The sequence below is a fragment of the Lissotriton helveticus genome, chromosome 1_1 (assembly GCF_964261635.1).
Source record: "Lissotriton helveticus chromosome 1_1, aLisHel1.1, whole genome shotgun sequence".
Lineage (NCBI taxonomy): Eukaryota > Metazoa > Chordata > Amphibia > Caudata > Salamandridae > Lissotriton > Lissotriton helveticus.
This window is the reverse complement of record NC_136057.1, coordinates 621,811,643-621,825,404: the sequence shown is the minus strand read 5'-3', so window position 1 is coordinate 621,825,404 and position 13,762 is coordinate 621,811,643. Positions and strand designations below refer to the sequence as shown.

At 42.8% G+C, this 13,762-nt stretch overlaps 1 protein-coding gene across 18 annotated transcripts in view; it reads right to left on the bottom strand.

Annotated features, from left to right (window-relative positions):
- Positions 1 to 13,762, bottom strand: part of PPFIBP1 (PPFIB scaffold protein 1) — a 978,725-nt gene that overhangs the window by 89,028 nt on the left and 875,935 nt on the right. For all 18 annotated transcript variants that reach the window (XM_078674144.1, XM_078674143.1, XM_078674142.1 and 15 more), the window contains one exon: positions 4,063 to 4,188. In XM_078674144.1, the coding sequence (XP_078530270.1) occupies positions 4,063 to 4,188 (126 nt within the window). The remainder of the gene's footprint in view (positions 1 to 4,062; positions 4,189 to 13,762) is intronic.

Here is a 13,762-nt window from a genome sequence, read left to right as displayed (position 1 = left end):
TGTGTCTAGTGCACATCTTATGGAGGAATTTGTAATAACCTTGCCTTCCTGTATTAGGTCAGAAGCCCTGGTTTTATATTGTTCTGGCAAGTGTTGCATGAGTGACTAACTCATCATAATGAGCTCTATCATATTGTGCTAACAAAGCTTGAGAGTTAGCCATCCTCCAGACATTGGCTGCTTGTGAAATGGTGCGCTTTCCCGAAGCATATATAAGCTTAGACTCTTTGTCAGGGGGTGGAGCATCCCCTGTTGTTTGCGAGTTAGCTCTTTTTCTTGCATTTGACACCACCACGGAGTCAAATGGCAACTGTCCTTTAATGTATGCTGGATCAGTTGGAGCCGCTTTGTACTTCTTTTTCAGTCTGGGGTTACGACATTAGTGTGTCCATTAAGAAGACTTCTTCCACTGTATCTGTGTGTAAGTCTACTCCATGAAAAGTGGCTGCTCTATGAATGAGCTGCGTAAACCCAATAGTGTCATCTGGGGGAGATGGTCTAGATGGGTACACATCATCCTGTGGCAGGTCTGGTGCATCTGGTGCATTATAATCTTCCCATGGGTCACCTGATGGTCCAAGAATATCATCAGGGGCATTAATGTCATCCATGTGATGTTCACTCTCTACCACTTGTGAGTAGCTATCCCCATCATCCTCATCTTGTGGTATAAGACTAGGTGTACTAGATGGTGAATGTACAGGAGAAATATCTACTGGTATTTGTACTTCTGGTGAAGGAATCCTTATGGGTGAAGTTTGAACTTTAGAGGAACTGGCGGTGGTTTAGGATAGTCCATTTTCCTCTTTTCAGGAACTGAAGTGATATGTCCAGCCTTTGGATTAATATGAAGAGTTTTTTGCTTTGGATCAGGTTAAAAAAGCTCTTCTACTGTAAAATCCTTTTTCGGCGCCGATTTATCTGGTTTGGGGCCGAAAAGCTTAGCTTTAACAGTGTCTATTGTCTTTAGAGCAGGTTTTGGTTCCGAAGACTTTTTCCTAGGATCCGTGCTCTTTGGATCCGGAGTTTTTGTTCCCGTAGTATGTTTAGACTTTTTACAGGGTGTTTTTTGGTTCGGCAGCTTTGGGAACCTCTTTCTGTGCCGAACTTGCTTTCGGTTCCACCATTTTTGGTACCGAAGGATGCTTTGGTGCCTGTGTTAATTTTGGCTTAAGGACCTTCTGCTTTTCGGGACTGACAGACTGACTCGAGCCCGAGTCGACTGAAGGCTTTTTTATATTCTTCGCTGCCGAGGCAGAAGGCAGGGCGTCGGAAGGTTTTGGTCGGTGTGCACCTGTACCCGAAGGTGGAACCGAAGCCTGTCCCGGTATGGTGAACAGGGTCGACGTCTGTACTTACAACCTGTTGACCAGGTGGATAGGAAAATCGGATCTCCTGGAGCGGGTCTATATCTTCTTGAGACCGACCTTGAAAATGCAGGTGCTGAAAGAGGATTGTGCCACACCTCAAGTATCGGCTCATTTAGAGTATCATTAAATGGCAAAAGAGGCTCAATCACCAAAGATGGAGAATGAAGCACTTCGGTGAGAATATTAGGTTTATACTCTGCTACAGGAAGCTGCAAGTCCATAGGTTCCGCAGCCTTCCCAATACCTGTGTGATATGGTGCAACATCCTTAGAGTGAGAAGCCTTTTGAGAAACAAAGTCCCACTCTGGGGAAGTGTCAAGTCCACTTGCTTCACACAAGTCTTTAAAAGTATCCTCAGTGTCATACACTTCTTTTTCCTTTCTCTCTTCATCCCGGTACTACTCTTTCCCCACTAACCTCTGCACCGCTCTTCTCGAGCGCATCTTCGGTTATGGCATCTGCGGCGCCACACGCGGCGTCGATGGCTCCTGAAGTGGCGTCAAAGGTGGATCCATAAGCGGCGCCGTGCGAATCAGAAAAGCTTCACGGGATGGAGAAGGAGACTGCCCAGACCGCATCGACATTCTCGGAGCCGGAAAAGACCAGGACGACGTCGCTGGCATAAACGGCATAAAGGGGGCCTGAGGATACTGATGAGGCACACCCAAATTATAAGCCAACGGACCCATGGGACCCGAAGGTGCTCCAGAGGTGTACGAGGCCCTGGTGAAAACACCATACATTGCATTTAAAAAATGCGAGGGATCGGAACCCGGCATCGGAAATGGAGGATAAGAAGCCGTTTCAGGATCCGATCAAGGTACCTCTGGTATCGGAGCCGCTGGAGCCACAGGTGGAACAGCTGGAGCCGAAGGAACCTCATCATCATCAGCTAGATTCGATGGCGAGAATCTCGGCGTTGTTGCCTGCTCCAGGGTCCCCTTATAGGAAGGAGAATGAACTGGAGTCGCCTGAGGGGACACCGAAGGTGAAGAAGAAAAAGTCCTTTTCTTGACGTCGAGGAACAGGTGAAGGCGACCTCGACACCACCGACTTCGAAGAACGACGTCGAGAAGCATGTCCCTTCTTCTTATACTCCTTCTTGGAGTCGTGCGACGCCAAAGGACTCGACTTTGATCTTTTTCAACTCCTTTTCTGGCTTCTTGCTCCTTTAATGCCTTCGGGTTAATCTTCCTGCACGATGAGCATCCCTCGACGTCATTGTCTGAAGACAAACACCAAAGGCAGTCCTCAATTGGTTCAGTAATCGTCATATGTTTACCGCATTCTCTGCAAAGTTTAAACCCTGACTTCCCCGGAGGAGACATGACAAAGAAAGAAAGATATACAATCAAAAATACAAAGTATCCAAAAGAAGTATGGAGAGTCCCCCCCAAAAAAACGTTAGCGTCGACAGCGCAGAAAAAAGGGAACGGACGTCAACACGCCGACGTGGTCTTCTTATGGCTCCGGTGACGTCATGCGGAACCGCGTGCGGAGCCATGACGCTATGACTACCTCGTCGGCGTGGAGAGCTACGATAAATTTCCGCGGAATGCTGGCGCAGGGGATATTCATAAGGTGAGGAATCCACAGGCAGATGTATCCATCAGAATTATGGTTTTGAATAATTGTAATTAACATATATACATATTAATTTACATGTCGCCTATTGTAGTTATTAGTAGCATGCATAACCATCTCTATACACACTTATATCTACATAGCAGCAGCAATTTTGACATGGTCTAACATACACATGTATCTTATGGTGTAATATATAGTTGTCCCCTTAATAAATGTATCAGTTTGTAACAGGAGGCACAGTTCAAAGTACAATGGCATGCACTTGTATAGCAGCTCCTTTCCATACTGTGAGAAGTATAATTTGCTGTATCCGAGTATACTGTTGTGGTATATGGCACATTCCTGAGTTGTGAGCGTAGTCGCCATGTGGGGAAGAGCCAGCTCTTGACTAATCTTCTGAAGTGGAAGTAGTTGTCTGTGGGTCTTATTTTTGTGGATAGGGAATTCCATATTTTGGCTGCTTGTACAGAGAAAGATGTTCCACCCAAGGTTTTTTTCCCTTTGTATGTAGGTATGAGGCGGAGAGCCATTCTTGAGTGTTAGTTTTTTGGTGTATGTATTTGTTGATTTTCTTCCTGATGAAGTGTGGTCCTTTGCCATGTATTGCTTTGTGTGTGAATCAAAGCATCTTAAAAGAGTATCTTCTGGCAACTGGTCTTCAGTGAGGCACCCTCGAAGCAGGAGAGATGAATGCCTGTGGCTTTACATTTAGGAAGAGTCTAGCGCAGCCTTCTGAATTCTTTGTAGTATTCTCATAGTTTACAAAATTGACCCATAATACAGAATATTAGCATAGTCCAGTTTTGACAATACAATAGCGATGGTAGCATGAACCTTGTGTGTGGATCCTAGGTGCGGGAAGATACATCACAGTGTGTTTATTATGAGAAAGCTTGATTTGGCTCCCATATTCATTTGTGGAGTCACTGACAGTTTACATATGTGATATATAAGTCAGTCCACAGTGTACAAATATCGGAAAAAATAAGTGTGCCCCAAGCTATGGATAAAAGCATGTTATGAAATTAATTACTTAAAGTAGAAAAAACTCAACATCTAGCATAATACACGCGTTTAGCAAGTAATGAAGCTTAAAAAACGTTACCATCAATCCACCATGCACACCGCTGCCTCTTAGATTGGGTGCATACTCTGCAAGGTCGACAGATCGCAGCCATTCCATAACTCGATGATTGGTCCACTGGGACACTTCTGATGGCGTGATGTTATTCTGAAAAATAAGCACTCAACTTACATTTCTTGAGTTACATTTTTGATTAAATGTACATCTGAAAAAATAGGGTACTGTCAAATACACTTTATCATGCAAAAGGTGCCGGCAGAGGAATACTTCACTCAACAACTTAGTAGCTTTTGTGTCCTTTACGATCTTACCCCATAGCAGTTATACGACAAGCATGGGTTGCTAACCATCTGGAAGACTGAACCAGACAAATCTGTTGTGTGCATTTTGAATAGTAAATTACACTGTCCTTGAATACTTAGGGGAAGCAACACCAGGCTTACCGAAAAACGTTTCCGCAAATGTTCTGGGACAGCAGTTAAACTAGTAAAACCTGCATTATTTAGGGTAAACAAACTTCTAGATTTTTTTCCTCTTATGGGAAGTGGCATGCTCCTCTGGAACTTTGCTACGTCCAATACATAAGAGATTTGTAACTCAATATTGGTAGGTTCAATTATACATTTAAATCAGATTTGGCCACTTGTTAGTTGCAGTCTATTACTATGCAGCCTACTGCGGTGGATGCAATTGAAATACATGAAAATAACAAGCGGTCTTCTTTAATTGGTCAATGCAGAAAGGACAGGCTTTTTGGCTCTCAACGTGGTTTCATATATAAAATTAACATCCCTGTTACCCTATTTTTAACTAAGATGGAAAAATGCACCTAGATTTTCAAACAACTGGTTAATACTTTGATGAACCACAGCCGATCACAAGTTTCTTACTTGTGCAAATGTAGCTATTCTTTTTTTCTTTTTAAAATCAGTAGCATTCTTACTGTGAAGTGGATATTTCTCATTACAGAAAATTACCTGAGGGCTAAAGACCTTTTGCTTTCAAGCCCACAAGCATCAAGTGTAACTTGTGGGACAGCTCATCCCACCCCAAAACGAATGAGAAATGTTGTTTTCTTGACAAGAGTGTCAGGTCCCTCTACTACTAGAAATATATCTTTCCCTCCTTTCCTTCCCTTTCTCTTCCACCTGTTCCTTAATTAGATTTCGACTTCTAGATTGTGTGAATGCCCGAAAGCCTCTTATACTTGCAATCACAGAAATGCTGACAGCATAGACCAACTGTGTTATGAGGGGGAAAAAAGAATAACCAAGTATTAAGAAGCTTACGGTAGCAACGCAGATTAATCTGACTTTTTATGTGCTGGGCAACATGTTCCCAAGAGCACCTGCTGCACAAACTATGGCTACCAGTCTAGAAACAGTTACTCACCAAGATATGGCAGACTGCAGGGGTGTCATAGGGAAATACAATCTAAATTTGCTTCTGAGATATTCTAGACCTGACCCACGTAGCACTTTATGTGCCTAGCACAAGGCCTTAAAAGCAATCAGGACCGCATCAGGAAGGACGCTGACATACAGACCGCACTTAAATTGTAAATGCAGAATGATCTTTGTACCACAAGATTCATTTACCCTGAGCTGAATTTGAAAAATCTGATGTTATTTCTATGAAAGCCTTGAGGGAGACCTGGTCTGATTGCCCCAGTAGGGTGAACCGCGTTTTAGCTATTTAGGACCTTTTATTGTACCTCACTTTGCAATGAATACCAGACATCTAAATAAATAAATATATTTAAAATCACCACCTGGAACTGTGAACTATATCTGTTAATGGAAGAACACTAAGAAATGTAGGAGGAGGTACTCACATACGCCTAACCATATCCATAAAGGATGCCTGCACATCTCCTGAGAGACTTGTGGATTGCATTCACGCATGGCCACAGGGCACACTGGTATTGAACGCTTGCCCTAGGCAATCAGTAGTAACCAGTCCAGTATGGATCATGTGTTCAACTGCATCTTTAATGGTTTGAGCCAAAAGGCCCCAAGTTAGTTCTTCTAGGACCACCAGCAAGACCTTGTTGGCCATGACCCAGAGGATGGACATGTAGCAGCCTAACATGCAAACAGCATTAACTGAACCCTCATGGCTAATCTGGAGTTTTATGTTGCTGGTGGAAGCTTGGACCACCAAATTTTACTGTGCAAGAAAAGCAGCGTCACCGATCTGGCCACCTGCTGGTTAAAGGGCAGGCAAGCAAAAGGCTTAGAACAAGTGCCCATCAGAATATCAGTTAGGGGTGTTTTGAATGGCAGTAAGGGCTCAGAGGGTGCAGACCCAGGCTGCAGAACATCCATAAAGACATTTGTTTTAACTTTCCCAGAAGACAATTGTAGGTCCAAGACATCAGCAGCATGTCGAATTCCAACTTGTGTTTGTGACCTAAGAGGGGAAACAACCTCCTATTGGAGGGAAGTATCAAGCCTACTGGCTAACTGTAGGTCCATATACAAGCTCTCATTTTAATGCTGGGGTAAATCATCCTCATTAACCTCTCTGGAAGGTAGACTCTGGTCTGAATCAGAACCAAAAAGATAATGCAGCCTCTGAGGCAGCTCTGTGCTTGCCGTGGTTCAATGCCATAATCAGACTGTATAGGAACCTGTTGTGTAGTTCCTATAAATCTATATAGGATCTGCATGTTTAGAGAACATAAACTGTGGGAGTGGTGTCCAGACTGATTCCAGACACCCCCACAGGATATGCTTGCCTGTATAGCTCACAGTGCCACTATGAAACCCCCTTACCAAGGAGAGAATAGTTTCTGGCAACTATCAAACATGACAACCCCGTCCCCTCATGGATCGTGGAAACAGTACAGTACCTTTTGCTCAGTCACTTTTCTCACTTTGTCTCAGAGAGATACACAGAGTAAACAATGGGGGACAATTTCAATAAGGATTTATTGAACCAGCATCATTCTAGTGTAAAATATGTGTGCTGCAACAACCATAAGACAGAAACAGATATATACAGTTATGAGCACCAACAGAGTAAATAGGTGGTAGACTTGTACCATAGTGCTAAAACAATGAAGATATGCAGGCATATAAATACAAGACAGTAATAATGCGTACTCCTAAGATGCTAACCCCAACTAGATGTACCTAAATGTACCTAGCATGTGTTTAGGTGTAGAGCCAAGAATCCCCCTAGGATAAGCGCAACCCCATTACCTGATGTGAGAGAATGAAGGACCCAGTCTGGTCTCAAGATGGACACCCTGCGAAGGATGTCAGACCACTGCGAGCTGGAATGTCTTCATGCAGGAACCACAGCGTCTCGTGTCATTATGGAAGTCGTCTTTCTCCTCTGCCCGCCCCAGCAAAGATATGGTGTTTATATACCCAAAAGGTAACCTCAGGGGTTCTACTTTGCTGCGTCATGTCAGCCGAGGATGACGATAGGGATGACCCTTATACATATTTATTATACAGGAGATGCAGAAGATGGTACTCCTGCTGTGATTCTGAGAAACCTCATGCATAATAAATGAGGCTATTTTAAGAGAAAACCCCACAACATTTATGCAGCATCTAACTAGGTAAAAGGTCAGCACATACCCATTATGTAGTACAATGGTATGGTAAATGTAGGTATAAGGTTAGGTGACTACCTAGGCCTATATTGGGGTACATTACGAATCTTAACACTCACTCCTCCTCTGACCGGACGACATACTAAATCAATCAAAAACAGTGTTAAATGTTCAGGATAAAAAGTTTCTGGAGTAGCTTTTAATCACCCTAACTGTAATCCTAGTTCCACAACATTGGAGGAACGTAAACGAAGAGCATCAGCCAATAGATGTTCAACTGAAAGGATATTATTAATCAGTGTTTTATCTGTTTTACGGCGCTCAGAGTTTTGTCAGAATAGAAATTGCTGAGAGAACCCCCGGATACTAGCCTGACAGGCATCCCAAACAATAATACATGAAGTGGAATTAAGGTTAAGTTTAATAAAATCTATAATATGTAGCTTAAGTTGAGAGATAAACAAGGTATTTGTGAACAGATGCCTGGGGAAGGAAAACGACCGGAGTGCTGTATGATTTTGTACAGTATTAAACAAAAATAAAATGGGATTGTGATCTGAGGTTACTCGTGGGCATAGTGCTATAGAGCTAGTATTCACCAGGTTGTCCGATGCCCAGGCCATATCAATACGGGAGCAAAGTTTATGAGGGGCAGAGTAATATGTATAGCCGGGCACATTAGGGTGAATACTGCGCCAAACATCTTTGATATTTTGGATAAGTCCTATTTCTAAGATAGCAGCCCGAATTCTGCGCATACGTTGGAAAGCATCGTGCCTGGTGGTATCAAGTTGGTAATTCATTATGCAATTAAAATCACCCATAATAACACGTTCTCCTTCCCACTCCAACAGTTCCATATTCAATTGATCAAAAACGAAAGCATCATCAAAATTTGAACAATAAACCACACAAAAAATACATTTACATTTTTCAATTAATAGTTGCACTATAGCCCATCGTCACATATAGTTTTACAGATTTCTATCTTGAAGCGTTTATCTTTAAGGATGGCAACCCCCCTTATAGAGGCATTGAAAGTAGAACAAATTATAACCTCATACCCAAGCTGCCCCAATACCTTTCTATCCTTATAAGCAATATGTGTCTCGGATAAAAAAACAAAATGTGGGTCAAACAGTGCCAGCTCTTCCCGGACCAAGCGTCTTTTACTTTTATTATTAAGGCCTGCAACATTCCATGCCAGACATCTTAGTAACATTTTAAAAGAGAATTCAAATAAATCATTTCATTCTGCAAAAATGAACCAAATAAACTTCTCGACCAATTTAAAAAAAATCTCCTCCCGGAGTTGCTTTTTCCAAAAGAAACCCCCCCCACCCCCTCACCTCCCTCGAGAGGGAGCAACCCCCCCCCTCCCCAAATACTGCTGCCGCTGAATTGGCAGCTACCCTAAGAAGCAGCATAAGGCTCAACCTACTCCCTACCCAACAGTACCTTAAAAAAAAAAAGAAAGAGAGAAAGTCAAAATGTGTTCACTAAGAAGATAAGTAAATATACATAAGAAAGAAATTAAACTTTACACTAAAGATATAACTTTTCCTTCTCTCTAAATTAAGCAAGTGTAGTTAATGCATTCTCAGCTTGTAAGTGCAGTGCTGCCATTGTCAATCCATATTCTTTAGTGCCAGTACTAGGACTTTTAGTTCTGCCAGGTGAGCCCTGCAATCTCCTAGAAACTGCGTCTGCGTATTGCTAGGACCGAACTTGCTGTCCCACATACGTCCTTTTACAATCGCACAAGCCGCGCTGTATTGCGGTTTACTTTCTACGGCAGGCTGAGCAGATTCATCAGTGTAAATAATGTATTCATACCGATCTAGAGGCATCATTTCATTCTTGTTCGTACTGCAGAAATGCTTGATTTTTTAATGTAGAATTAAATTTGTAGTCTACATCTGTTGCAGTGAGAATTAGCCTACTGTATCCATCGTGGATGTAAAGCTTTTGCATGTGGAACGTTAGCTTTTGTAACAGCCTCTAAGGCCGGTACTGGAGTCACGACAATTATACGTTTCACCTGTGCCAGTGCTCTTTCTCTCACTACAACTGTCTGTACTGCTGTTAGAATATTTTCAGTGGATGCAAAGTGCACCTTAGTGTTAGGGCACAAATGAGATTTGTATGCTATAGCTACAGTTTCGTCATCATTGAAGGTTAGGTAAGTGTACCCTAATTGACCCGCGACTTACCGGATTACCAAGTTCGTAGTGTTCACACCTGTGTGTAAGTGTTTGGAAGCGATCATGTCAACTTGTAAGGAACAAAGTAACTTTGCGTGTTCCTGTGTCCAATGATGGTCTGAGAAATCAGGTATTAGTAAGTTGTAGAAAGGTTTTACTTTTTCTGCGTAATCCAAAATGTATGTTCTGCCAAAATTTAGTAACCCTAAAATGGATTGTAAGTTTTTCAGACTTTTTAGAGGTTGGAGCAGTACACACTTTTCTAAAAAGTTAGCTGCTAGGCTTTTTCCTTAACTTGACAACTCATATCCCAACAATAGGACATTGAGGTGGGCAGGTGTGGTTGTTTTTAAAGTTGAATTTGTAGCCCTCAGATGCAAACCCCAAAATAATGTGGTTCACTCTGGCCAAGTGATTTAATAGTTCATCCTCCATCAGATAAATATCATCTACATAGGACAATGCCTCCTTATCAAAGGTTTGAGGCAACTCGGTTACTCTTGCTGAAAACAACCCAGGGCTATTCTTTTACCCATAGGGCAGTCAACAGAATTGACGCTGAAAGCCTAGGGCTGAAAATTATGTCAAATATTTGTTCTCAGGTGCTATATTTTCGCAAAAGAATCCATTTGAGATATCTAGTGTTTTGTATTTTTTCCGCACAATGTTATTCATTAATGCGGCACTGTGTGAATTCTGTACTGCAAATGTCTATGTGTTCAAATGCCTGTAGTCTAATACTAGACTATATGAATTATCGGGTTCCATTACGGGAAACAAAGGATTATTCATGGAAGAGGTGCAATTTTCTATTACACCTTGGTATTCAAGTTGATCTAAGATCTCCCTGTCTGGTTTTTCGTGTCATGTTTTATTGGGTACTGTCTCTGTGGAGTTGGGAGTAGTTTTTACTGGGATTTCATGGTGAGGCGACTCAGCATCCTACCCTACGCGATTCTTGTATATTGATTGATTTTGAAACTTATATAGCGCGTTCTGTCACCCCACGGGTATCCTGGCGCTTCAGACTAGTAAACCAGAGTGGAAACAGGTCACAACAGAAAGAACAGGAAAAAGAGACAGGAAACTAAACCTTGAGAAAAAGCCACGTTTTTAGGTTCCTGCGAAACTGTAGCAGGGAGCTGGACTGCCTAAGACTCTGGGGGAGTTCATTCCACAAACGGGCACCAGCCACACTAAATTCCCTTCCTCCTAACCTGGACCGTTTAAATCTAGGAACCGTCAGTAGACCGGCACTAGAGGAACGGAGCTGCCTTGTGGGTAGATACCATGAATACCTTTCCTGCATGGGAACCGGACCTAACTCATGCACTGCTTTAAAAACCAGACATAGGGATTTAAAATGAACCCTTTCCATTATAGGCAGCCAATGTAGCTCTCTCAAAGCCAGAGTTGTAGAGGAGCTACGTTGCCTGCCAAGGGCCAGTTTAGCTGCTGCAGACTGGATTCTGAAAGATGTATAATGGGGCCCCTAAATACAGGGAGTTGCAATAGTCCAGTCTGCTTCCCACTGTGCTGCTTACCACCAGTGATCGTGACTCTTTAGGTAGTAAAGGGAGTACTTTACGTAACGTACGTATTAAGGCAAAACATACACTGGTGGTCTTACTTGCCTGTGATTCCATCTGAAGATCATCATCAATCAGCACCCCCAGATTACATACCTTACTGACCAGGATTAGTGGTTCCTCCTCTGGAGTAAGCCTGAATTCAGATGGAAATTGTCTAGGCAGCCTACCAGATGAGCAGTATACCACCTCGGTCTTTCCACCGTTAAATTGTAAGAAATTCCTTCTAAGCCAGTCAGTTGTCAGCCACATGAATTGCTGGAACAAGTCCAGGGATAGTGCATGGTTACCTTCTAAAGAGAATGCCAATTGCGTGTCATCGGCATAGTTGACTAGGCATACTCTGGAGGACTTTATGATGGGGCACAGGGGCTGCAGATAAATATTAAAAACAATAGGACTGATCGCAGAACCCTGCGGCACCCAATGAATGACTGGTGATTTACTAGAAGAGAATGGTGCTAATGTTACCACCTGATGTCGTTCTGCTAGATAAGAATGTAACCATTGCAGTGCCCGACCTTTCACTCCTATCTTCTTGAGTCTTTCCATTAGGATAAGATGGTTCACCGTGTCGAATGCGGCCGACATATTGAGAAGCACTAGGACGGTGGCATTCCCGTTGTCGGCACGCATACGCAAGTTGTACAGCATTGTGACCAAAGCCGTCTCCGTCCCGTGACCTGGGCGAAAACCAAAATGGTCTTTGTCAAGCAGGGAATTCTCCTCCAAAAAGCACAACAGTTCCCTACTGACTGTTTTTTCAAAAATTTTCACCGAATAGGGTAGGAGAGAAATAGATCTAAAGTTTGCTGGTACTAACGGGTCCAGGGAAGGCTTTTTTATCAGCGGAATCACCACCGCCAATTTCCAGCCGTCCGGGACCACTCCTTCTTCCAGGGACTGGTTGCAAATCTGCCTCAGCCAGGGAAGAGTGTCTCGGCCAGATGACTTCCATATTTTGGAGGGGAATGGATCAAGCGGGGAACCTGAGGAGACACTATCCACCAAACTGTCAAATGCAGCTTCTGTTAAAGTTGGGAAGTTATCCAAAGATACCGACTATTGTTGATCTTCAACTCCCAACTGTCCAGGATTAAGTTGTTCAACCTTATTGTTAACATGGAGAGTATCCACAATTTTTTCAATCTTATCCTGGAAATGTAGAGCGATCTTGTCGCATAGTTTTTGAGATGCTGCCACTTTATTATCCATACATGTAGGGGCGGACATGTCCTTGTTAATTTTAATAAGCGCTTTTGTATCATTTGAAGCTTGTACTATTGAGCTGGCATAGAAATCTGCCTTAGCCTTGAGGATGCGCTCTTTATAGTACAGCTGTCTCAGTCTTAGATCTTTTTTATCTTCCTCATGGTACTCCTTCCTCCATTTCCTTTCCGCCTTCTTGCGGAGCATGCGGAGCTGTTTCAGCTCCTCATTAAACCAACGATCCGTGGCCTTCCTCCTATTTTTATAGGCCCAGTCCTGCGCGTATATTGTAATGATTTTGGAACGAGATCAGAGAAAGCAGGTAAAATTACTGCTTTTCCTTAAAGACAATCCATAACAAACCCAGGTGGCTAATCTTTCTCAGCCAACAGGATGTTGCATATAAAATTCAGGTTCTCCCAAAAGACACCTTTAACCTTCCTGGGTTAGTCCCCTCTCCCTTTGGAGTGTTACTTTATATAACTGCACTGGGACACTTACTCTAGTATCAGGTGTTTCCACTGTGATATGTTCATTCAACGCCACTGTCACCAGAAATTCCATCAGGTTCTGGTGAGCTATTGTTACTTCTGATGCGCTGTCTAGCATCCTCGGAGCCCATTCCCCATTCAGTCCTCAGCAGCCTGGGCATTTCTTTCTTTAAGGCCAGCTACTTTCTTCTTTTAAAATTGAGATTTTGATTTAACTTCTTTTTTGATATTAGAGTCTGAAGTACGATGTTATCTCTGGACTTTGAACTTTCTTCTGATGTGTGTTCTGACTGTCCTTCTCTCTCTGAGTTTTTTGATGAACACTGAAAGGAACGAGAGTAACGTCTTTTAATGTTATCATGATTCCTAAGGTTATACTTCCTTTCGGAGGGTTCCTGTGGATTGTGATCTATTGTTTCTAATTTTCTGTTTTGTATTCTCCCATTTCTTCTTAGAAGAATCAGGTGTTTGCTTGCTGGTGTCCTTTTGAGGACTACTCATTACTTGCGGTGTTGTAGCTCTAGCTCCCAAATGATCTCAGCCGAATTCAGCCTTTCGATCTTTGATAATTTTAGGTAATTCTTGTTCCTGTTGTGTAGGAGGGCATTCCCTCAGACATTGGGGTACAGCCACCGCTGCTGCCTCCCCTTTTATGTTTGC